The sequence below is a fragment of the Mus caroli genome, unplaced genomic scaffold (genome assembly GCF_978045245.1).
Source record: "Mus caroli unplaced genomic scaffold, Mus_caroli_1 scaffold_6, whole genome shotgun sequence".
Lineage (NCBI taxonomy): Eukaryota > Metazoa > Chordata > Mammalia > Rodentia > Muridae > Mus > Mus caroli.
In genome coordinates, this window is record NW_028227261.1 from 81,677,597 (window position 1) to 81,704,170 (window position 26,574).

At 38.5% G+C, this 26,574-nt stretch overlaps 1 protein-coding gene across 2 annotated transcripts in view; it reads right to left on the reverse strand.

The window, feature by feature from the left end:
- Positions 1–26,574, reverse strand: part of Frmd3 (FERM domain containing 3) — a 199,469-nt gene that overhangs the window by 137,923 nt on the left and 34,972 nt on the right. For both annotated transcript variants that reach the window (XM_021160425.2, XM_021160424.3), the window contains exon 2: positions 8,303–8,407. In XM_021160425.2, coding sequence (XP_021016084.1) covers positions 8,303–8,407 — 105 coding nt within the window. The remainder of the gene's footprint in view (positions 1–8,302; positions 8,408–26,574) is intronic.

Sequence of the window (26,574 nt, forward strand, 5' to 3'; positions counted from 1 at the left end):
TCTTTCCCCTTAATATTAACAGGATCCAAATGTCTAAACAGTTACCACTATCCCCTGAAAAATGTTACCCAATTCTCATTTTCACCAGGGCAAAATCCAAAGCAACTTAGTCCTGGTGCTATATACACATAAATTATGCCATTTACGGGCACTTTGCTTTCTGCTGCAAAGGCAAGACTATCTGAGTGAATAGAGCCTTAACAGAGTTCTGGATGTAAAGCAACAGAGAACATCCTGTCATTTTCTTACAAGTAAAATGTATTACAGTCATTTCTGTAAAACATATGAGAACATACATAAAACAAGAAGAAATGGCAAGTTACCTATTATGCATTTGTTTGGAAGTCCTCCACAGAAAAAACTTAACTGCTTTGGTGCAGTGGTTTTTACTTTTGTAGCTATAGAGTCTTGGATAGTTTAAAAAGGAGTGGCAATTAAGGAAAAAATGTTGCACAAAATGGAGAAGGTGGTGTGAAAGCTAAAAAAGCACAAATCTCCATTTAAATATTCATCAACTCTGCATTTGATCTTTATGTGGCTCCCTACAGTGCTCAGAATAATCTATACATCCTTATAATTCACCTCAGTAAGATAGAAGGAGTGGGTATTTTAGGCTTTGTGGCCAACATGGCCTCTGTAACAGTACTGTTTTTCTAGTATCAAGTCATCCAAAATTTGATAATATATCAATAAAGTGTCAGAATTGTTTTGCATTAAAATATAACTTGTGGAAACATACTTGCATTATAGCTTCTACCTTACAGTCAATAACTCAGTATACACTAACAAATTAATCTCATAATATAAATATAATATCTTGTAAAAGATTTATCTGTGATTATTACAAACTATTTTAGGATAATAACAAGCAGTCAAAATGGAAACATGGGGACTGCAGAGATGGTTTTCTGTATAGATCACTTGCTACTCTAAGGGTACAACCAGGTCTGGTTCCTGGCACCCACATGGTGGCTTACAACCCTTTTTTTTCCCCACATTTTTTAATTAGATATTTTCTTCATTTACATTTCAAATGCTATCCCAAAAGTCCCCTATACCCTCTCCCTGACCTCTCACCTCCCCAACCCACTCACTCCCACTTCTTGGCCCTGGTATTCCCCTGTACTGGGGCATATAAAGTTTGCTAGACCAAGGGGCCTCTCTTCCCAATGATGGCCGACGAGGCCATCTTCTGCTACATATGCAGCTAGAGACATGAGCTCTGGGGGTACTGATTAGTTCATATTGTTGTTCCACCTATAGGGTTGCAGACCCCTTCAGCTCTTGGGTACTTTCTCTAGCTCCTATACTGGGGGCCCTGTGTTCCATCCTATAGATGACTGTGAGCATCCACTTCTGTATTTGCCAAGCACTGGCAAAGCTGCCACAGACTATACCCTTTTTGGATCTCCTATCTGTGTGGAACGGGTCTCTGGTTGCAGGTGGACAAGGAGTCAGAGAATGACAAACAGAAGCGACACACAAGATTGTGTAGAATCTGAATGTAATTTGTTGAATCGAGCATCAAACTTTTTATACAGAAGAAAATAGGGAAGTTGGGTGACACACCAGCAAGGTGCAAAGAGGTTACTGGATTCTTACACAAAACAGAGGAATGCAAATACGGAAGGACTGGCAGGAAACAACTGGGATAAAATTCAGTGTTAACAACTGGGATCATAAAGAGCTCCACCTAAGGTCCTTTAATCTTAGAAGCCAGAGTCAAGGGCTTTGTGCTCTTGTCATAGTTCCTATACTAGTCTATTGTATAGTCCACCTTCCCCCTAGGCCATTGTAAATACTTGTGTCTGGGTGTAACTCAGCTATCTATAGTTCTAAGTATCTACTCTGGTTCCTTCTTAGACCACAAACTTCCTTCTTCCTAGATAATGGTAAATTCTTGTGTAGGGCAGTGACTTAACTATTCATGCCCAAAGTCGGATCAAGGACTGCCTAGAATCTAACTTAGCTATATGTCAAAAATCAATCCTTAGGAACACTTGTAATAAAGCAATATAAAGGGAAAGCACACAGATCTGTTTACCAACTAAAGCAAGGACATTGGAGTATTCTTTACACAGGATTCCACGATTCCAGGAGACTAAGTTTCCATGAACTTTTTGCCTAGGGACAGCGCCCAAATTTTCTGGGCCTGTTGCACTTGTCACAGGAGACAGCTGTATCAGGGTCACATAGGGCAAAATCTTACTGGCATATGCAATAGTGTCTGCGGTGGCTGATTATGGGATGGACTCCTGGGTGAGGAATTCTCTGGATGGTCCATCCTTTCGTCTTAGCTCCAAACTTTGTCTCTGCAACTCCTTCCATGGATATTTTATTCCGTATTCTAGGGAGGAATGAAGTATCCACGCGTTGGTCTTCCTTCTTGATTTTCTTGTGTTTTGGAAGTTGTATCTTGGGTATTCTAGGTTTCTGGGCTAATATCCACTTATCAGTGAATGCATATCAAGTGACTTCTTTTGTGATTGGGTTATCTCACTTAGGACTATATCCTGCAGATATATCCATTTGCCCAAGAATTTCATAAATTCATTGTTTTTAATAGCTGAGTAGTACTCCATTGTATAAATATACCACATTTTCTGTATCCATTCCTCTGTTGAGGGACATCTGGGTTCTTTCCAGCTTCTGGCTATTATAAATAGGGCTGCTATGAACATAGTAGAGCATGTGTCCTTATTACCAGTTGGAACATCTTCTGGGTATATGCCCAGGAATGGTATAGCTGGATCTAGCGGTAGAACTATGTCCAATTTTCTGAGGAACTGCCAGGCTGATTTCCAGAGTGGTTGTACCAGCTTGCAATTCCACCTGCAATGGAGGAATTCCTCTTTCTCCACATCCTTGCCAGCATCTGCTGTCACCTGAATTTTTTATCCTAGCCATTATGACTGGTGTGAGGTGGAATCTCAGGGTTGTTTTGATTTGCATTTCCCTGATGATTAAGGATGTTGAACATTTTTTCAAGTACTTCTCAGCCCCTTGGTATTCCTCAGTTGAGAATTATTTGTTTAGCTCTGCATCCCATTTTTTAATGGTGTTATTTGAATTTCTGGAGTTCAGCTTCTTGATCTCTTTGTATATATTGGATATTAGTCCCCTATCATATTTAGGATCAGTAAAAATTCTTTCCCAATCTGTTGGTGGCCTTTTTGTCTTATTGCCAGTATCTTTTGCCCTACAGAAGCTTTGCAATTTTATGAGGTCCCATTTATTGATTCTTGATCTTACAGCACAGGCCATTGCTTTTCTGTTTAGGAATTTTTCCCCTGTGCCCATATCTTCGAGGGTTTTCTCCACTTTCTCCTCTATAAATTTCAGTGTCTCTGATTTTATGTGGAGTTCTTTGATCCACTTAGACTTGAGCTTTGTACAAGAGATAAGAATGTATCAATTCTCATTCTTCTACATAATAACTCCCAGTTGTGGCAGCACCATTTGTTGAAAATGCTGTCTTCTTTTCCACTGGATGATTTTAGCTTCCTTGTCAAAGATCAAGTTACCATAGGTGTGTGGGTTCATTTCTGGGTCCTCAATTCTATTCCACTGATCTACCTGTCTGTCACTGTACCAGTACCATGCAGTTTTTATTACAATTGCTCTGTAGTACAGCTTGAAGTCAGGCATGGCGATTCCCTCAGAGGTTCTTTTATTGTTGAGAATAGTTTTTGCTATCCTAGGTTTTTTGTTATTCCAGATGAATTTGAAAATTGCCCTTTCTAACTCAGTGAAGAATTGAGTTGGAATTTTGATGGGGATTGCATTGAATCTGTAGATTGCTGTCGGCAGGATAGCCATTTTTACTCTATTGATCCTGCCAATCCATGAGCATGGGAGATCTTTCTATCTTCTGAGATCTTCTTCAATTTCTTTCTTCAGAGACTTGACATTCTTGTCATACAGATCTTCCACTTCCTTAGTTAGAGTCACACCAAGGTATTTTATGTTATTTGTGACTATTGTGAAGGGTGTTGTTTCCCTAATTTCTTTCTCATCCTGTTTATCCTTTGTGTAGAGAAAGACCACTGATTTGTTTGAGTTAATTTTATATCCAGCTTCTGCGCTAAAGCTGTTTGTCAGGTTTAGGAGTTCTTTGGTGGAATTTTTAGGGTCACTTATATATACTATCATATCATCTGCAAACAGGCTCATAACCTTTTATAACTCCAGTTCTATATAATCTGAAACCTTTGGGTTTCATTGGACACCAGATATATTAGTAGTATATATATATATATATATATATATATATATATAGATATATATACACATACAGGGTAACATACACACCTAAATAAAATAAATTAAAATTCAAAAATAAGGGAACTTGTGGAATTCATTCAAGTTTATATTTTATCAATGCATAATATAAGATGCCATACCATATAAACTCAGTAAGATTTATTGAAGTGTTCTAAGGCCAGATATCTCCAAGGGTCTACTTAAACTCTTCAAAACATGGACTATAAAATCAATTATATAAGATTGATAATATGGATGATTAATTAAAAGAACAGAGGAACTACTTGTCCTATAGATGAAGAAATTGTGGGATAGAGTGCTGAGCAAGAGGCAAATGGCATAGACAAGTACTCTCCAAGTCCTTCTCGTGGTACTTGGTAAATTTCGTAGCCATTGCCCTTGAAACTGTCAAGTCTTCTTTGGGGCTGAGTCTTTGGAAAGCATGTTTTGCTCATTCTTTCTGTCTGCTTTAATTAGGTCTTCCTGGTTTTGTTTTTTGGACCATATCTTAAAATATGAGTGTTGCTTATCTTCCATCTGTAGTCTCTTCCTTAGCTCTACAATTGCATCTCAGAGTTTTAAGAAATAAAATGTTTTATTTGTTCTAAACAACTATATCAGAGTCTTAAACTGTTTATTTAGCTCCTGACTCAAATTTTCAAACATTTACAGAGTCACTCCTCTTTAATTATACTAACAAGTGTTCAGATATCTACATTGTCTGCAATAATGGTTAAAGTTGAAGATCTTCTGTCTGCTGCAGTATTCTGATCATTTCCTAATATGTGACAATGTTAATTCTTTGAGCAACACTTGAATCTCTTAGTTACATCCAGCTTTAAAGAGTTGATGGTAGGACTCTGTGCTTTGTGACTCCAGGAACCAAGACTTCTAAGGAGAACAAGTTATCTGTATGTGTCTTCTAAGGCATCCAAGAAAATACAATTTTCTAAATAGTTCTTTTTTTTAAATTAAATTATGTTTATGGGCATATGTCTCTGTGTGTAAGTTTATGTAAATGTCGGTGTCTGCAGAGGCAATATAAGAGCCTAGGATGTCCACAATCTGGACTTATGTGCAGGTGTAAGCTGCCCAATGTGGATGCTGAAAATTAAACTCAGGTTCTCCGTAACTGTAGCAAGCACTTGAAACCACTGAGCAGTCTCTCCAGCTTCTGAAATAGTGATATTTAATCCTTATTAACCTTTAAAAATATATTAAGGAAGCAAATCCACAAGCAGAGACTTCTGCTTACAGTAAATCTTGTTCTGTTCAGGGCTGCCCTAAATCTTTGGTTCCTTTCCTGTTCTCAGTGATGAGCATCTGGGAAACAATTATCTCGAGGAGACCAGCAGGAAGCAGCCTTTCAATAGCAGGAGCAGGTGGTGGGACATAATACCATCTGGCTTCCTGCCACCATCCCAATAGTTTATTCCATTCTGTCCTCCTGAAGGTGCTTGTACAAAATGCAAATTTTTCTGATACAGACAAGATACTTTCCCATTATTAATAAGATAGCAATAGGTTTACTATATGTCTTGCTATATAAAAAGCTCAGGGCTGTGTTAGCTTACATTGAGGGGAGGCACCAGTACCCAGAATATAAACCAATCACCTCCAACCTAGGTGTGGTCTAATTCTTCTTTGCTTGTGATGGTGACTGGAGTACGCAATAACTCCAGTGAATAATACCATGACTCTTTCCTTAGATTTGGAGTAGAGGGTGAGGTACAAAAATATGAAGGGAGATCCAATACACTTTACATATGATACCATAATAATAGAACTTTGAGTTATAAAATTCTGCTACTTGTTTAAAAAATATATTCCAGAAGGATCCTTCCCTCCTTAGCTGAGAAAAATGATGGAATTAAGATGGTGAAATAATATTGCATAATGTTTTGTCATCATTGAAGCTGAGAAGAAGTACAGGTAACCCACTACTAACTACACAATAGGGATAATTATACTTCGCTTATCTAGCTTACCTAGTTCTCTTAATTGGTTAGCTTCTGTAAATAAATAACTCATCAAAGACTGTTAACAGTAGTAGCCTTTAACAGAAGTTACAAATACTTGTATGTTATGCAGGCACTAAGCATGTCTCTAATTTCTCACCTGGACCCAGGCAGACCATAGCAATGGTAAAAGCCATAACATTGACTTACATCGAGAACAACATGTAACTCAGAGTCAATATATGCCATATGCCAAGCATTTATATACCTACTTTCATTTTCTTAAAAGTAAAAAAAGAAGTTATTCTGTTTATTGTTTTCATTGGAACAGAGTACCAAGCAAAATAACCTGCTGGGTCAAACAGCTTACTAACCAGAAGAGGCAGGGTTTCTAAATCGCATCTTTCTGAGTCCTAAAGCTATGCAATTTGAAGAGGTTTGGTTGGTACTCCGTAGTCGACTACTTGCCAAGCATGTAAAAGGCTCATAGTCTGAACCACAGAAATGAGAACATTAAATCAAATCAAACCTATGCAGGTCGGATGCCACAGAGCCCCACACCTATAATTTTAAAGCCTACAAGGCAAAAGCCAAAGGATGTAGATGAGTTTGAGGCCAGCCTAAGGAAAATGTGAGAACCTGGCTTAAATTAAAATAAGAATATTTTCAACAATAACATTGCAACTAATGTGCCTATATAAGGTCACAGCAGCTTATAAATATTGAGTAAAACAACATGGTTGTAGTGATTTTTTTTCTGTCAATCTTGATTTCCAGGCAAACGGCTCTATCCCCTGTCTGTCCTCTGTGAGCTGAGTACTATTTCCTTCAATATTTTGTGGGTCGTTTACTATTTCCTGCAATATTTTCTATCCAGTAGTTAACTTGCTCCTATAATACAGTAGCAGGTGACTGCAAAACAACACTTGTAAAGTATAAATTGATTTAAGAAGTAAAGAGACCCTGGTAATATTGTACATATTAACATTTCAGTTATTACTTATACAAGTGGGAAACTGGAGAGAATCAGGTATAAGCTGTATTGATGATACTAATAATTCGTATTTTCTTTGTTATATGAGAGAAAGACATGTATAAGGGTGAGAATAGAGAGGAAAAAGTGGGGAGAAATGTAGACATTTTGGTTAATGGTAGATTAAAAGGGTGAATGAATAAATGTACTCAGGTATTGTAATAAAGTCAACCTTGGGGCTTTGGCTATGTAACAGTAAGAGAAATGCATATGGGGAAAAAAGGAAAGAAAAAAAAACAGATTAAAAAAAGAGACAGGAAAAATGTAGGCAAAATCTTCACAGGCATGGACAATAGGGTATAATGTTAGTCCATCCATCCCTCTCAAACTGACACACGCACACCATCCAACCCACGCTCCATTTCATTGTCTTCAGTTGCTATTTGTCATCCATAACTATGTACCAGTTCATGACAGCTAACCTTACTATTTGGGCAATGCTGCTGGGTGTGAACGGAAGCACTTTGTGGCTTCTGGTGACCCCCATAAACTCATGTATTGCTGATAAGAAACATCCAATCTTCTCTTGCCTGCTTCCAAAGAGAGATTCACCATCTTCCCAAAAGTTTCTTCCAAGTAACATGAAATGAACCATTTTTAAAAGTACATTTCATATTACTTCATAGTGACCCACAAAATATTTACAATTGATGTGTTGAATAGCCTCATCTATGCCAGACTCTAAATATTTTCATCACACCATAAAAACACCCAACTTCTACCAAGTTTATCCCCTACCTCTGTCAGTAGGTTCTTATGATGGTGGTTGTGTTTCTTTATAATTGGACTCCATGGAACTACTCTGAGAAGTCTAAATTCAAAGAGCATGAGGCCATTCCCACTTCTCTTCATGTGAGCCCAGCTTTCCGAGAAAGACTTTTTTGTGTTCCTATTCCTTCCAGTTAAACATCCACCAGCTGCTTTATTTCTCAGGTCAATAATCCATTAGAATAAAGGCACCATAAGGTTTCTGGAAAGGACCCCACAGTGCCCAGCATTCTGGGCCTTCCCTTAAGCCCATAGGTTGAAGGTCAAGATGTGTTCTTACCCTTTGCTTCTCTGGGTCCACATAGCGAATTCCAAAGTAGTCCTTTTCCAGCAAGCTATAGTAGTTGCAGATGTATTCAATAAGAAACTGCCCTTTCGTTTCCCTCTGTAAAGGAAGCACATTTAAGTTAATAGTTAGGACTCACAAGCACATTCCCAGTCTATTCCAGTTGGCCTTACTTAGCTGGATCTGTGTTTAGAACAATGGGTTTGGTTACTTCAAATATTGGCATAAATGTTTCCAATATCACTCGTTACAACTTCAGCAAGCAACAAATTTCACAAAGTGAGCAGCTTAGTCACTTTTAGGTTGTTGTGACCACTGAAGTGACAAGAAGCAACTTAAAGTAGAAAAGGTTGATTTTTTTCATCATGGTTGTATAGCATATAGTGCATTCTGGCAAGGAAGGCTTGGCAATGGAAGTGTGAGACTGCTTGCAGACAAGCAAGCAGAAAGCAAGCAGATGAGTAAATGGAAGGATGAAATAAAACATAGCCAGGAAAAACCACCACCACCAACAACAACAATAACAAAATCAAAATCAGCCATAGAAAACAAAGACATACTAAAAACACCTCAAATTCCATCCACAGAAACTTCTGCCAGTGAAATCCCAAATCCTGAAGGTTTCACAGACTCTCAAAATAGCACTACTATCTGTAAAGCAAATGTTCAAACCCAGTAGACAATAGGGGACATCTGGCATGCAAACCACAGAGTAAGCCAACAAAAATGCATGTGTGTGCTTGCACATGTGCACACAGAAACACACGCTTGTAATCACAAGAATACCCCAAAGTGGAATAAATAGGCTACACAGCAATGCCCTGCATGGGTACAATGTGCTCAGTGTGTTCTGTTTCATTCTATCATGGGTAATTTAATTTGCTTTGTGGTATTTACAACTGAGAAAACATTTCACACTTCATTACCATACAGGAACCCACAATTTGCGAATTTACAGTGCCTTTGACACTTTATTCTAAATGGTATCAGTTTTTTACTGACTCAGGTTTCAGAGACAACTGAGCAACAAAAGAATTCATTGACTTGTTTAAGGTAACTCAACTTGCATGGATTAAGTTAGAATCTCAGTCTCAGTACTTGGATTTGGAATATGTCTTTCTGCCGAACCACATAGTCTTTCTGGAATATTTTGAGACTACTCATGGTTTGAATGGGATAGATACGCAGTGAAAGGCAATGGAATATCCTAGCTCGCACTAGTAATGTTGTGAAAAATCAATGTATTGGATTTAGAGGACTGATAAATCACAATAGGGTATGCTTCAATCAATGTGACTGACAAGAGACATTCCTTTATTCCTCAGCAATAAAATATTGTTTGTTGCTCATGTAAAGGACCCAGAGTTGGTTCTCAGTACCCACATGGTAGCTCATTAGTATCTGTGATTTCAAGTCCAAGCAATCCTTTGTCCTCTTTGGTATCATTGGTCTTTTTTGACAGTGGGATAAAGGTGATACCAAGACAGATAAAGCACATATACATACTATGTGTATATATATATATATATATATGTATATATTATAGATAAAATAATTTAAATAATAATAAATATTATAAATATTTATTAAATTATATATGCTATAAATACTATATAAAATACCTTGGTGTGACTATAACTAAACAAGTGAAAGACATGTATAATAAGAACTTCAAGTCTCTGAAGAAAGAAATCAAAGAAGATCTCAGAAGATGGAAAGATCTCCAATGCTCAGGGTATGGGAGAATTAATATAGTAAAAAGGACCATCTTGCCAAAAGCAGTCTACAGATTCAGTGCAATCCCCATCAAAATTCCAGCTCAATTCTTCACTGAGTTAGAAAGGGCAATTTGCAAATTCATCTGGAATAACACAAAACCAAGGATAGCAAAATCTGTTCTCAACAATAAAAGAACTGGAGGAAACACCATTCCTGACCTCAAGCTGTACTACAGAGCAATTGTGATAAAAACTGCATGGTACTGGTACAGTGACAGACAGGTAGATTAATGGAATAGAATGGAAGATCCAGAAATAAAAACACATACCTATGGTCACTTGATCTTTGACAAGGGAACTAAAATCATCCAGTGGAAAAAAACCCAGCATTTTCAAAAAATGGTGCTGCAACAACTGCCAGTTATCATGTAGAAGAATGTGAATTGATCCATTCTTTTTTTTTTTTTTTTTTTTTTTTTTTTTAAGACAGGGTTTCTCTGTATAGTCCTGGCTGTCCTAGAACTCACTTTGTAGATCAGGCTGTCCTCGAACGAAATCCGCCTGCCTCTGCCTCCCAAGTGCTGGGATTAAAGGCGTGCGCCACCACACCCGGCTCGAATTGATCTGTTCTTAACTCCTTGGACTAAGGACAAGTCCAAGTGGATCAAGGAACTCCACATAAAACCAGAGACATTGAAATTTATAGAGGAGAAATTGGGAAAAAGCCTCTAAGATATGGGCACAGGGGAAAAATTCCTGAACAGAACAGCAATGGCTTGTGCTGTAAGATCGAGAATTGACAAATGGGACCTCATAAAATTGCAAAGCTTCTATAAGGCAAAGGACACTGTCAATAAGACCAAAAGACAACCAACAGACTGGGGAAGGATCTTTACCAATCCTAAATCTGATAGGGGACTAATATCCAATATAAATAAAGAACTCAAGAAGTTGGACTCCAGAAAACCAAATAAGCCTATTAAAAAATGGGGAACAGAGCTAAACAAAGAATTCTCAACTGAGAAACACTGAATGGCTGAGAAGCACCTAAAAAATGCTGAACATCCTTAATCATCAGGGAACTGCAAATTAAAAACAACCCTGAGATTCCACCTCACACCAGTCAGAATGGCCAAGATCAAAAACTCAGGTGACAGCAGATGCTGGTGAGGACGTGGAGAAAGAGGAACACTCCTCTATTGCTGGTGGGACTGCAAGCTGGTAGAACCACTCTGGAAATCAGTCTGGTGGGTCCTCAGAAAATTAGACATAGTACTACCAGAAGATCCAGCAATACCATTCCTGGGCATATACCCAGAAGATGTTCCAACTTGTAATAAGGACACATGCTCTACTATGTTCATAGCAGCCTATTTATAATAGCCAGAAGTTGGAAATAACCCGCATGTCCCTCAACAGAGGAATGGATACAGAAAATGTGGTACATTAATACAATGGAGTACTACTAAGCAATTAAAAACAACGAATTTATAAAATTTTTAGACAAATGGATGGATCTGGAGGATATCTTCTTGAGTGAGGTGACCCAGTAACGAAAGAACACACATGGTATGCACTCACTTATAAGTGGATATTAGCCCAGAAGCTCAGAATCCATAGAAGGATGAACAAAATACCAATGGAAGTAGTTGCAGAGACAAAGTTTGGAGCATAGACTGAAGGAAAGATCACCCAGAGACTGCCCTACTTGGGGATCCATCCTATAAACAATCACCAAACCCAGACACTATGGCTGATGCCAACAAGAGTCTGCTGACAGGAGCCTGATATAGCTGTCTCCTAAGGGCCTCTGCCAGTGCCTGACACATACAGAAGTGGATACTCAGAATCATCCATTGAATGGAGCACAAGATCCCTAGTGAAGGTCCTAGAGTAAGTACCCAAGGAGCTGAAGGGGTCTGAAGTCCCATAGGAGGAACAACAATATGAACTAACCAGAACCCTGAACTCCTTGAAAGTAAACCACCAATCAAAGAAAACACATTGAGGAAGTTGTGGTTCTACCTGTATATGTAGCAGAGGATGGCCTAGTCGGTCATCAATGGGAGGAGAGGCCCTAGGTCCTGTGAAGGTTCTATGCCCAAGTATAGTGAAATGCCAGGACTGGGAATTGGAATGGTTGGGTTGGGGAGCAGGGGGAGGGGGGAGGGGATAGGGGATTTTTGGAGGGGAAACTAGGAAAGGGGATAACATTTGCAAGGTAAAGAAAGAAAATATCTAATAAAAAATTGGGTGAAAAATAAAAAAAAATGGTGAAATAGAAAAAAAAACCCAACAAAGAATCAATGAATCTATAATCTATCTCTTTAAGATTAACAGACTTTTGGAGGAGCTAACTGAAAGAACAAAAGACAGGAACTAAATGATCAGAATCAGAAATAAACAGGAAAAGACAAAAAAAGAACTCAGAATACTAGCATGAAATATCTTACAAACCTGTATTATATTAAGCTAGAAAAAAATAAAAGAGAATACATTTTTAAATTCAGCCAAATCACTACAATGAAACCAAGAAGTACATAACTTAAACAGACCTATAACAAATCTGGAGATTGGAACAGTAATTAAAAATTCTCCCAGCTACAAAACAAGCCTTAGGTCCAGATGGTTTTGCAGAATTCTACCAGACTTTCAAAGAAGATCTACAGCCACTCCTGTGGGGAAAAAGAAAGGGAGAAGGAGGGGAAGAGGGAAGGGAAGGGGGATAGGTAGGGAGATGGGGAGAGGGAGATGGAGAGGGGGGAGGGAAAGGGGGAGGGAGAGGGAGAGGGGAGAGGGAGAAGGAGAGGGAGAGGGAGAGAGAGGGGAAGGGTGGAGGGGGAGGGAGAGGGGAGGGGGAGGGAGAGGGAGAGGAGAGGGAGAGGGGAGGGGAAGGGTGGAGGGAGAGGGAGAGGGTGGAGGGAGAGGGAGAGGAAGAACTCAAAAAAGCCTTCTATTAAATCAGAAGATTATAAAAGTGTAAAAAACCTGATAAAGATACAACAAATATTACACTATAGACTATTCCTGATGAACATAGATTTATTCATAAAATATTTGAATGTTCAAGTACAGACATGCATAAAAAAGATTATTTACCATGAACAAGTTGTCTTTATGCCTGAAATTCAGGAGTGTGTTACCATGATTGCATCAATATACTACATAAATGAACTTATGCAGGAAAAAAAAAAAAAAACAAAAAAAACCTTTGAGAGAATCCAACATGCTTTTCTGCGAAGAGTCCTTCAGAGAGGACTAGAGGTAACACAGTTCAGCATAATATGAACAATATTGAAATGGAAACTTCTTGTTTCTCTGGAAAGACAGTTATGTCAAATGATGTTTTGCTGGGGCACACAGGTAAAAGGAGGTTTTGCCAAAGCAGACACTTAAGAATGTTTTCCTGAAACAGACACAGGTAAAAGGATGTTTTGTTAAAGCAAACATGTGAAAGGATGCATGATGTTAACAAGGAATATGAACATAACCCAACAGACAGTGGATGATGTGGGATGGTATTGGTGTGCCTTGTCATTCCTTAGTGGTCATCATTTGTTGTAATTTCATAGGAAGAAACACAACAGAAAACTTGGGATTGTGTTCTAGTGGCTTCTTGCCACTTCTGCAGACGTAGGCTGATTGGCAGAGTGAAGTGGAGGTTTCTGGATATGTCAGCTGATACAAACTCACAAAGAGTTTTGCTAAGACAGACTCATGTGGTGTTTTGCTGAGGTAAGGCATGCGATGCTTGTATAGAGTATAAATAGGACTCCTCGGACATTGACGGGGTGGGGGTGGGGGCTTGCATAACTATAACTACTTTTGCAATGCTTCGTTGGTCTCTTGTCTTTGTCTTTGTTGATCTTCACTTCGTTGAGAGAGGCACAGCTGAGAACCTCTCATGGAGTTTCCGCTAGTCCTGGTTGCTCCTGCTTATTTGACTGAAGCTGGCTGTTTCTGTTGGGTCGTGTCACCACTGCTGAGTCGTGTTTGCTATCCTGACACTACTGAACTGGACTGCTGGTATGCTGATGGTGTTTTCAAGTGGATCAAGCTGCTGCTGCTGATTCATGTGAACTGAACCACTGATATCCTGACAACGCAGATTAGATTTGTTTCAAAGACCTACTTCTAAACAGATTCACTTCCTCTGTGTCTTAGTGGTCTTTGTTTTCCACTATCTCTGGTAGGCCAGAAGGGAGGTTAAAGCATTTAAGAACCCTTCTTGAAAGTAGACTTTAAAAAATTTAAGCCTATACAATATATGCTAACACCAACCTAAATGGAGAGAAACTTAAAGCAATCCTACTGAAATCAGGAAACTATTGAATGAGATATTAAATGATATAACCCAGACCTGGATATACAAGTGTTTCATGTTATTTTCACCTGAGATTTAGAATTCAAAGTCTTCACATGTGAATACATATTCTGGAGTAACCACAAAACAAGGTAAATAAAAAATGGACCATTGCTGGGAGGGAAGATAGATGAGAAATAAAAAGGGTACAAGTGGCAGAGGCAGGCAGATTTCTGAGTTTGAGGCCAGCCTGGTCTACAGAGTGAGTTCTAGGATAGCCAGGGCTACACAGAAAAACCCTGTCTCAAAAAACAACAACAACAACAACAACAACAAAAAAAAAAAAACAAAAAACAAACCAACCAAACAACAACAACAACAACAAAAACCCCGGGTACAAGTAGTCTGATGGGGAAAATGGAATAAATGGGTGAGGGTCTCTAAATATGGAAGGGGAGATAGATAAATACAGAAAAAGGTGAGGTTAGGGTAAAAAAACAATAAGAATATCTGAAAAAATCATAATAAGCTATAGTAATATTTACTGCCAAATGTACATATAATACACATAAATCAGTTTATTAATACACATAATTTAAATATACATGGTTTAAATAAAGTAATTTCTTTTTTGTCTTTTTTTTATTAGATATTTTCTTTGCCTTTCCTAGTTTTCCCTCCGAAAAACCCTCCCCCCTGCTCACCAACCCACCCACTCCCACTTCCTGGCCCTGGCATTCCCCTATACTGTGGCATATAAACTAATGAAGTAATTTCTTTAAAAGCAGATCAGACCAGTGGGAATGGAGATCCTTAACACACTTATATTGTACCAAAACTATATAAATACAAATGAAATATTGTTTAAAACAATCTTTAAGCAACGGTATTATACAGGTTTCCCATGGTCTATGTTGTAATACAAATTGCTTTTTATATTCCTCAGTAAGATTAGACATCTATTTTTAATGTGTTTTCTATTGTGATTGCTTCGCAACAGATGGGGAAAACCATTGTAGAACCTATTCCAGAAAATGTTTATTCTGATCCAAAGTGGCACCATACTTGGTTTCATGTGGGGAACTTTAATTCAGAAGCCTCACTGTGAATGAACTCGGTGCTTTTCCCACATTCTCTCCCTGACTGGTCGCACAGTTGTCTGTGTGTATATGCAGATCTGTAACTTGCACTGAGTATGGGGGGAATACCTGGAATAATTTTGGGTATCTTTTTCTCAATATGGTATTTTTATTGATTCTTTCTGAATTTTACATTGCACACATTTTACATTGTTCATACTCATTTTCCACTCATTCCATGTTCAGATCCTGACTTCCTTGAGACTTTTGTTATGAAATATGATGTGGACCCTGGTGGTGTATGCCACTGAGTAGTTACGCTGTGTAACACAGATCTGGTATAAAGGGGGCTTATTGGGAGAATGGATAGGAGTGAGTACCTGGGAAAAGGTAGAAGCAGACCAGTGGACATGTAGACAGGCAGACAGAGCAAGTCCGAGGCATAGGGCAGAGAAGGAGGTTGGTGATGAGTAGGACAGAAACGGGGGAGAAAACACTGGAAGTAGGGAGAGCTGGGGTACCAGGCAACCCTTTTATCTGTCCTCACACCCCTAGAGAACCTGGTGGGTGTGGCAGGTCATGATGTAAGCAATTGCTAAATCCCTGAGGGCAGGCAGGCAAAATTGCCTGAATGCTAATAACCTCCCCCCACAAAAATTAAATTTAAATTTAAGGAAAGTAAAACAAGTTCAATTTGTGTTACGTGTATATTCACAGGAACATAGTCAAACTCTCAGTGGCTTGCCCCTTAAATAGGACTGAATACTTCCCTTCCTGCACTTTTGCCAGAAACCATCAACTGTGGAAAGCTAACTCAGCATCCTTATTACATTTTTCAAAGAATTCTCTTTGATAGCTTACTGTGTAGGCTGCTTTTTTTTGGGGGGGGGGAGGGGGAGGGGGTTGACATTGTCATAGAAGTCTTCCATGTCCCTTTTTCTCAACTATGCCTCTGAAATCATCACTGCAGAAGTAAGAAGTGCTTGTTGACAGGAGCCTGATATAGCTGTCTCCTGAGAGGCTCTGCCAGAGCCTGACAAATATAGAGGAAGATGCTCACAGCCAACCATAGACTGAGCAAAGAGTCCCCAATGGAGGAGTTAGAGAAAGGACTGAAGGAGCTGAAGGGGTTTTCAGTCCCATAGGAGGAACAACAATATGAACCAACCAGAGCTCGCAGGGACTAAATCACCAACCAAAGAGTACATATGGAGGGACCCATGGCTCCAGCTGCGTTATGTAGCAGAGGATGGCCTTGTTGGACATCAATGGGAGGAGAGGCCCTTGGTCCTGTGAAGGCTAGATGCTCCAGTATAGGGGAATGACAGGGAGGGAAGGAGGAGTGGGTGGGTGGATGAACACCCTCATAGAAGCAGGGGGAGCGGGCATTAGACAGGGAGTTTTTGGAGGGGAAACCAGTAAAGGGGATAAAATTTGAAATGTAAATAAATAAAATATTTAATAAAGAATGACAAAAAGTAACTTCCTTGCTTTTTTTTTTTTACAGTTATTGGGACCATGGATCATGGGTTTCTACATGGTTTCTGGTGACAGCACAAACCATGAACATGGCCCCTGTGTGCAGTAGGACTTTGGAGCCAGACATGGCCCTCTATGGTAACATCAATACAGATATCACCTTGGCCTAAGGTGGCAGCAGAGACCACACACATCAGCCAGATCCTCCTTCTCTCCTCAATGCATGCTTCACTCTGTTTTTCTCTCTTTTCCATGTTTACACCACATATTGTCTCATATTAGTGATACCCTGCCATACACACCAGGAGGTGGAGAGGCCTCACTGGTTTCCAAGGCCAATGCCCCCAACTTGTGGTATCTTAAAAGACAAATTTAAGTGAGGCAGAATTTTATCTGTGTTATTGAAATGCCGTTTAATTAGTCTTTGTGTAAAATGACTACGTGTTTGAGCAGAGAAACAGGAAACTTTTACTAATGAAAGGTCTAATTCTGTTGCCTTTCCACCAAAATGCTAAACAAAATCCTTTTCTGTAGTCCAAGGGTGGTAAATAACAGCTCAATGGCCAATAATATGTGATTGGACATCTCACATATCATAGAATTGCTGCCGATGAATTAGCTCTCCTTTCTAGCCCATTCTAACATTGCAATAATATTCCAGTTGGATTCTTTGATAATCATTTTGAAAGAAGGAAAATACCATGTAGTTTCTCTGAATTTCTACTACCCAGTCTGTTTGGTAAGTTATTCCCTATTTTCTGGTAATTTTAAAGATGTTTGTTAGCCATGGTGGGTTTATCTGTAATCCCAGTGGTTCAGAGGCAGATGCTTGGCAGTAGTGGAAACAAATGTTGGTTTTATTTTCTCAGATGATGGGATTATACTGATGAGAGCTGGGCCCAAGCTATGATACTATGTATCTAGGCCTGCGTCCATAGAGTTTCCATCTCATTATTGCTAGGATCTAAGCCTGGAAGCTTCTAGCTTCTGTACCTTCCATCTGCTAATAATGTTGGCTTAGAATGTTTCAGCCTCTGAGATTTATTGCTGAATAATCTCACTCTTCCCAGCTCTTTCTGAACTCTGGTTGTCTGATTCAACTCAGCTGTTCTAGCACAAGCTCCTCTCCAGGCTGACTGACTCAGACTGTCTTCCCTTGACTTCTGATTGCATTGCTCTGCTTAGAAAGACTACCTCTGAACTCAACTGTTCTGCTCTGAATTGTACTCAACTGAACTGACCTTAACTCTCGGAACTGAATTGCTCAGAACTTAATTGAATTCTCTCTCCATCACTGTTCTTTATGCAGCTTCTCTTTCCTGTCGGCACTCATGAGAGTTGTGCATATCTTATCTCTGACTCATTCTGTCAAATCTTTCTCTGATTCATTATTTTGTCTGCCCATCAAGTAGCATATTCTCTGGGATAAAAAGTATATGGCTTGTGTGCATTCTATCTGTATCGTATGTGATCCTTGTCAGTGTAGCCATATTACTGGATTAAAATTCCTCTACACGAGAGGATTGCAAATTCTAGCTCAACATGGGCTACATAGTGAAACATCAGAAAGTACATAGCTCTAGGCTAGATTGTATTATATACAAAGTCTCTGATTCGGAAGTCAAATAATAGTTGTAATAATAAATTTAAGGATTGGTAACAAGTAGATGTTCAGTAAATTAAAAACTATACTCAAGAGTGGTGGCAATTGCCCGTAATCTTAGCATCAGGAGGCCGAAGCTTATGAATCATGACAAAGCAATTACAGTATGATGTAATAGGAAGAGGTTTACTTATGATGCCATGGTCTTTGTTTGAAGGGTATCACATGGACTAGAGTAAGCAGGAACTTCTGTTAAACACAGATTGAGTACTGAACTTGTTATTCTCTCCTGGGATAAGTTTTGCTTCCTCATGCCTCAAAGAAGCTGATTCTTAAGAACACAAACTGGATTAGTTCTCAAAAAATTACATGTCACCTCACCATTCCAAACAAGACATCAAAAACCAACAGACAAACAGAACAAACTACTTCAATCAAGTCTCGCTTTTGCTACTTACCAGCTGAGAGGCCTTCAGCAAGTCATGAAATCTTGAAGCTGAGTTTTTACTGGGTAAATGGGTAGCAATTATAACAATTTCCTGATCTACACCCAACAGGTGATTTTAAGTCTCATTTACATATTTGGTAAATACCAATCATACACTGGAATAGCAATTAGTGAGAAACAGTGAAGGAAATATAGTAAGCAATTATTTGTAAACCCAGGGGCCTTAAATCCCTGTGGTTTGAAACTGTGAAACATCTTAGAAATGGCAAAGCACAAGTGATATGTCATTATTACTAAAATTAGGAATAAACTTAAAGATAATTTGTGGAACACTGGGAACAGTGTTATGGGTCACTTTGTTTTCAAAGTATATGGCTTGTGTGCTTTAGAGTAGTATTTCCCTCCTAGAATTGTCCCTTATAAGGGAGGAGGAGTGAACAGGGAAAAAAAAAAAAAGAGTTCGAGTCTTTTGATAACAGCCAGTTGCTGACAATGTATTTGCTTTAATTCCCTAGATCAGTGGCAAAGTCAAAACAATAATACATCTGTGATACAAAAAAAAAAAAAAAAAAAGGAAAAAAAGTCCTATATCAACAATGTTTTTATCCCCACAAAAAATAATAAAAACCTTAACTTTCAATTCCTAAAGCTCTAATCTAAGGCATTTTGAAACTTTTGAAATGTTGGTTAAGTTAAAAAGAGACGCTACTCAAAAGGATGATTCTAAGCTAAAGCTAAGAGTTTGGAAGTTACCATCAGGAATGAAGGTAAAAACGCAATGATAGAAAACTGCACTTATGTAATTAAACAGTGTCATGAACAGCTTTCACAGACTACACCTTTAATCTCCTAATGATCCACTGATTTAGTTAATATTCATCCCATGGTAGCTATTAGAATTAGGACACAGATTGGAATGAACAGTGGGTTACAAAACAGAATATATCTAGTAAAGGCAAGCTTTGTGTTTTCAAAAAATGCTAAGTACAATATAAGAAAGTCACTGGATGACTGCCCAGGATCCCAATACTCCTACTTCTCTGCTAATGGCACCCCAATATTGTGCAACTATGTGCATGATTATTGAGATGCAAATTCACATTATAGTCTAAAAGAACTAGGACCTATCCTTATCTCCAGGACACAGGCTAGACTGATCTAAAGATAATTCTTCTTCTCTTGTCTGACTGGTTCAAGAAAGCACATACAATATAGCATATGAAGTCACTTATTAGAGATTTTAGCATAGTTTCTGTTTACTTACTGAAAGAGTTTCAAGAAAAGACTTTCTCTTACCTCTAAGTAATAGACAAGGACATACAGCCTATAACTACTGCCAGTCTGAAACACATTGGCTAGAACCTAATATCCAGAGAAGTGAAGACTTTGTATTCACGTTGTTAAACTATTAATATGTATGTAAATAGATGTCACGATGTCCATCTATTATTGAAGCTAATGCAAATTTGCTTTTCTGTTTATTATACTCAAACTTCTCACTCAGGGCAAACAATGAAAGAAAGCCTCAAACTAAATACAGTTGATTAGTAACCAACCAGGCTGGAATAACACACAGGTATAGGTGACAAAGGGACCAGCCAAACTGATGGTAAATTTGCTACAACAAATTTCCCAGCATGTTCTGTTTTGTCAACAAAATACCATGATACTTTGGGGTTAGGAAACTGTTATACCAACCTGGCTCCTGGCTGCTGTTGTAAAGACTAACTATCAGAGTTAGCTGGAACTTTATGTATCATTTTGTCTATTCAAACTGTTCAGAATTTATTAATCTTTGATGATAAGAATGTAATCAGTCTTACTTAAACTTGCATTCCTGATATAATTAACTTAGAAATTAAGCTGGATGCTTGGTTTGAGTTTATACCCATGCCCCCCTATTTCTCTTTGTTGCCCATTCATGCCCTGAGGCAGAGAAACTTATATGTGCCTAAGATGACTAGATATAAGACCATTTACTGGAAACAGTGAGGTGTTAAAAGCAACACCTCACAAAAAGGTGTTGAGAACAAAATGTGAGTATAGATGGATGACATGTGACTGTGGCTTTGTATGCTGTTCTAGGTCAACATCGTCAGAAAAACTATTTCTTCCTTTGTAAGACTCTTAGAAAATATAAAATGAAAAGTTTATCATTCCTTGTCCATATTATATCTGTTGTGTTATATTTAATAAACAGAGAGGTGAGCCTCTGTTCAAGAGATCAGAACATCTCAGAACAATATGAAAGCTGATCATGCTGGCTCACCAACTGCTAGTGGAGTCTGAGGATGAGACCCTTATCCTCTGGATATGGGCACTGTGCTATGGGGGCCAGTCCTGTAGACATTGTCTATTTTGTTGTTGTTGTTATTTTTATTGTTGTTCTTGGTTTTGTTTGTCCAGTCAAGGTTTTTCTGTGTAGCACTGGACATCCTGTAAGTCTCTTTGTAAATCAAGTTCTCCTTGAGCTCACAGAGATCCCTGCCTCTCAAGTGCTGGAATTAAAGGCCTGAGCCACCATGCTAGGCCTGCAGTTGTGTATTAATGTACCAACTGCAGAATTGTGACAGGAAGAAAAAGGCTTTGTTCCCAAAAGGCAGTGTATAAATAAAGAGTGTGATGGGAAGTTTTGTGGAGTATTTTGAGTGACTGCAAAGAAAGTATAGAGAATAAAGAAAAACTGGCTAGAATAGCAGAAGAATGAAACTCAGAAAGTTAGGCAGGAGATGTAGTCACATTCAGAATATGCCTATTTTCTTCAGTAGCCTGTGTTCTCACAGACATTGGGTAACTTTAACCACATGAAGATCCTTAGACCCTTAGGTAATGTCTTAAAATCTAAACCACCAACTTTCAGACAAATAGCATTTAACTTGGGGGAGCTGTACTGAAGGCTGAGGGAGGGTGACCACCAGGCCTGTTTCATAGTTTGCAAGAACTGATTGGTACCTTTTCTCTTTCTTTCTGAGTCCTGGGAAACCCATCAGAAACTGTAGTCTATGCAGACTTCCCTTGATGTAAGAGAACAGGGAGAATCTAGTGCTGGCCTTCTTGTTTGCATAAAGTATATGAGTGTGGATATCTGTTAAGTCCATTTGTTTCATAACTTCTGTTAGTTTCACTGTGTCCCTGTTTAGTTTCTGTTTCCACGATCTGTCCATTGATGAAAGTGGTGTGTTGAAGTCTCCCACTATTATTGTGTGAGGTGCAATGTGTGCTTTGAGCTTTACTAAAGTGTCTTTAATGAAAGTGGCTGCCCTTGCATTTGGAGCATAGATATTTAGAATTGAGAGTTCCTCTTGGAGGATTTTACCTTTGATGAGTATGAAGTGTCTCTCCTTGTCTTTTTTGATAACTTTGGGTTGGAAGTCGATTTTATTCGATATTAGACTGGCTACTCCAGTTTGTTTCTTCAGACCATTTGCTTGGAAAATTGTTTTCCAGCCTTTTACTCTGAGGTAGTGTCTGTCTTTTTCCCTGAGATGGGTTTCCTGTAAGCAGCAGAACGTTGGGTCATGTTTGTGTAGCCAGTCTGTTAGTCTATGTCTTTTTATTGGGGAATTCCATCTCACACCAGTCAGAATGGCTAAGATCAAAAATTCAGGTGACAGCAGATGCTGGCGAGGATGTGGAGAAAGAGGAACACTCCTCCATTGTTGGTGGGATTTCAAGCTTGTACAACCACTCTGGAAATCAGTCTGGCGGTTCCTCAGAAAATTGGACATAGTACTACCGGAGGATCCCGCAATACCTCTCCTGGGTATATATCCAGAAGATGTCCCAACCGGTAAGAAGGACACATGCTCCACTATGTTCGTAGCAGCCTTATTTATAATAGCCAGAAGCTGGAAAGAACCCAGATGTCCCTCAACAGAGGAATGGATACAAAAAATGTGGTACATTTACACAATGGAGTACTACTCAGCTTTTAAAAAGAATGAATTTATGAAATTCCTAGGCAAATGTTTGGACCTGGAGGGCATCATCCTGAGTGAGGTAACACAATCACAAAATAACTCAAATGATATGTACTCACTAATAAGTGGATATTAGCCCAGAAACTTAGTATACCTGAGATATAAGAGACAATTTGTAAAACACAGGAAACTGAAGAAGAACGAAGACCAAAGTGTGGACACTTTGCCCCTTCTTAGAATTGGAAACAATCACCCATGGAAGGAGTTACAGAGACAAAGTTTGGAGCTGAGACAAAAGGATGGACCATCTAGAGACTGCCATATCAAGGGATCCATCCCATAATTAGCCTCCAAACGATGACACCATTGCATATACTAGCAAGCATTTGCTGAAAGGACCCAGATATAGCTGTCTCTTGTGAGACTAGGCTGGGGCCTAGCAAACACAGAAGTGGATGCTCACAGTCAGCTATTGGATGGATCACAGGGCCCCCAATGGAGGAGCTAGAGAAAGTATCCAAGGAGCTAAAGAGATCTGCAACCCTCTAGGTGCAACAACATTATGAACTAACCAGTACTCCGGAGCTCTTGACTCTAGCTGCATATGTATCAAAAGATGGCCTAGTCGGCCATCACTAGAAAGAGAGGCCCATCGGTCATGCAAACTTTATATGCCCCAGTACAGGGGAATGCCAGGGCCAAAAAATGGGAATGGGTGGGTAGGGAAGTAGGGGGGAGGGTATGGGGGACTTTTGGGATAGCATTGGAAATGTAATTGAGGAAAATATGTAATAAAAAATATTAAAAAAAAAGTATATGAGTGTGCATAAACTGCAGTGTGGTAATTCTTATATAGGTGTCCTTCAAATTATGGACATTTTTTTTTTTTGTGACCTTTGGCTTGTTTCCTTCTCATATTCCAACTTTGGCTGGAGAGCAAGGGTTAGGAAGCCCTTTACAACAAGTGGTCAGGCAAGACAGGGAAGGTGTGGACTGCTGGCAGAGGAGGTAGGTGTGTGTGTGTGTGTTTGTGTGTGGTTTCTAGAAAGCTTAAATAGCCAATGATTTAACAATACAATGCATTTGCTTTCTTATGCTTAGCCCAAGAAGCTCTGCATTAGTATTAAAGTTTTTTACTCAGAATTTTTACATAGTGGAGTGTTTATGGGGAAAATATGATAAAATTGTTGAAAAAGAAAATAAGTTTTTTTGTGTGCAGTGAAACAAAAAGAAAATAAGTTTTTGGTGTGCAGTGAAACATAATTAGGTACTTAACCAAAAAACAGATGTACCTATTCTAATAAACACGCCAAGCTAAAAATCTCTGTTGGCTCTGGTCTACCTTTATCCCAGGACTCTAGGTGAAGGAATGATATACATTTTAAAACGCTTTTTATTCATCCCCAAGCCCATCTCTCCAAATTTCCTTTTAAGTGTGCAAGGGGCCCAGATAACTGCATTCAGAAGTCAGTGAACAACACCAAGGCTAAAGAAATAGTGAGAAATTTATTCCAAAGCTTTTGTCAGGAATGGTCTTCCACCTACATCAACTAAGCCTATTGGAGTACACATGGGCACTTGGGAGCCCCAAAATGTTGCTAATTTCCCAGGTCAGTGGTTGACAGAGGTAGGAAACCATGGACGTTAAGATCAGAGTGATTTTTATTTGCCTTACTCTCTTGCTTCTATTTGTTCTTGTTTGAAACTCTGTGATGTTCTGTAGCTAATAGGATAATTGGGAGTCTGGCTTTCAAGTTTTAATAATGCTTGAGCTTTTTTCTCACAGTGCATTAAAAGAATATTTTCTGCACTTTACCTTCAAAGAATATAGTCTCGTCTTACATGGTTAAAAAGAAGTGCATTATACTGATAACCAACTCAGTAAAAGTTTCATTATAGGAAAACTCAAAAATATGAATGAATGAACACACATGAGTAGCTTGTTATCTCCCACTGGCATCACTAGCAACATTTATCTTTGTTGCCTACAAGGCTTTATTTTATATATCTCTATCTCTATATGTGGGTATAAGATATAACATGTGTAAAACATGCACTCTAAAAGATGATTCTTTTTATGTATATTTTGCACATTTTTGAATATATATGTGTGAATGCCTTCTGCAGATGGAATCCTAAAAGGAAGATCCCCACTTTATCCTCAGTGAACATCTTCATCAAAGAGAATTTTAATTTACAATTAAAATTTCTCAGATGAACTGGAGATTTACTAGCTCAGACCTACAGGAACATGGAAATTGCACTGACTCAAAGAAAACTAAAAAATTAATAATAAATATTCTACATATTACAAACACTCAGTCATCATAAACTTCAAGATAGCATAGATAATGAACACTGAGTTGAGACAACTATATTTCTGAAACGGAGAAGCTTCACACATTTGACTTTAGGATAAGTGGTCCATAGGAAATTATTTGATTCAAAACAAGAGATACACAAGCTGAACACTGAATTAAATCTTTCCTGCATTTGATATATTATCCAACCTTAGTTATTATCAGGCAAAAGAACCCAAAGTGTTTCTGTATTCATGAAGCCTGGTAGGTTAGGCATTGGAGCCTTGCTGAGACACGAATAAGCATGATCTTCAAGAATAAAAAGCTGGCAGAGTGCATATATTTTCCTTTTTCCAGGAACCTCCCATCTGCCACAGAAGAAAAAAAAAAGGCAGAGGAGGCTTAATGAACAAAAAAGGATTTGTAACAGCTGATAGCAATGACTAAAGTGCTACCAGGCATTCTGCATATTTTTAGTTTCTGAAAAACAAAACAACCTTGGCTTCTGTTCTGTGTTAGAACAGATACAAGTATAATCAAGATGTTTTTCTTTGTCCATGACTAATCCCTTGAAATGAGGAGGAGGTATAATTGGGGAATCCAGCCTTCTAGTTTTTAAATACATGTAACAAATTATTCTGGTGGCCAAGCATATTCCTCATCCACTGTATGTCTGTATGTTGGCACATGTGTATGCACATGGAGGAAGCCATGACGCCACATGCCTAGTAGAGAAGGAGGTTCAGGAGAGACATATGAAAATTTCTAATCAATCCTGCAATGGGAACTTGATGGGAAAGTTAGGTCTACTTTTCAAAAATTGAATTTCAGACTCTTTCAGCCTAGGCTTAGAGAACTTAACAGTATCACAATCATAATGTTGGTACTAGACTGTAAATTTGTTTAGAGTCTGAAAATCATTCATATTGCCTCTCCTCTTAAAGCTAGGCTTTCTGTTTGTTTGTTTTAGGGTGTTTTTTTGTCTTGTTTTGTTTTGGGTTTTCCACTGCTAATTAGCAGAGAAGAGTTAGGGAAATGTTGCATGCAATCATGGGTACAAACTACAAAGAAATATATGTATAGAAAAAGCAGGACAAGGAAACTCAAAACAGCAATTATGAATATATCCAAGGGCCTCAGGAACAATATGAATAAATGCCTCAGGGAAGACTGTAAAAATAGTTGAATGAAATAATGGAAAAATAATTCATGACGTGAAAGTAGAATTTAGCAGAAAATATAGAATCACTATACTGATACAAAACCTCAAATGAGAAACTCAGAAGGAAGGTAAGTCTGAACTGTAGATTAGAAGGCATAAAATTAGATTTCTGGTTTTGAGATAAGTTATAAGAAATGACAAGATACTGACCACAAGCAACTTCAGGAGAAAAGGTTTTATTTGGCTAACATGTA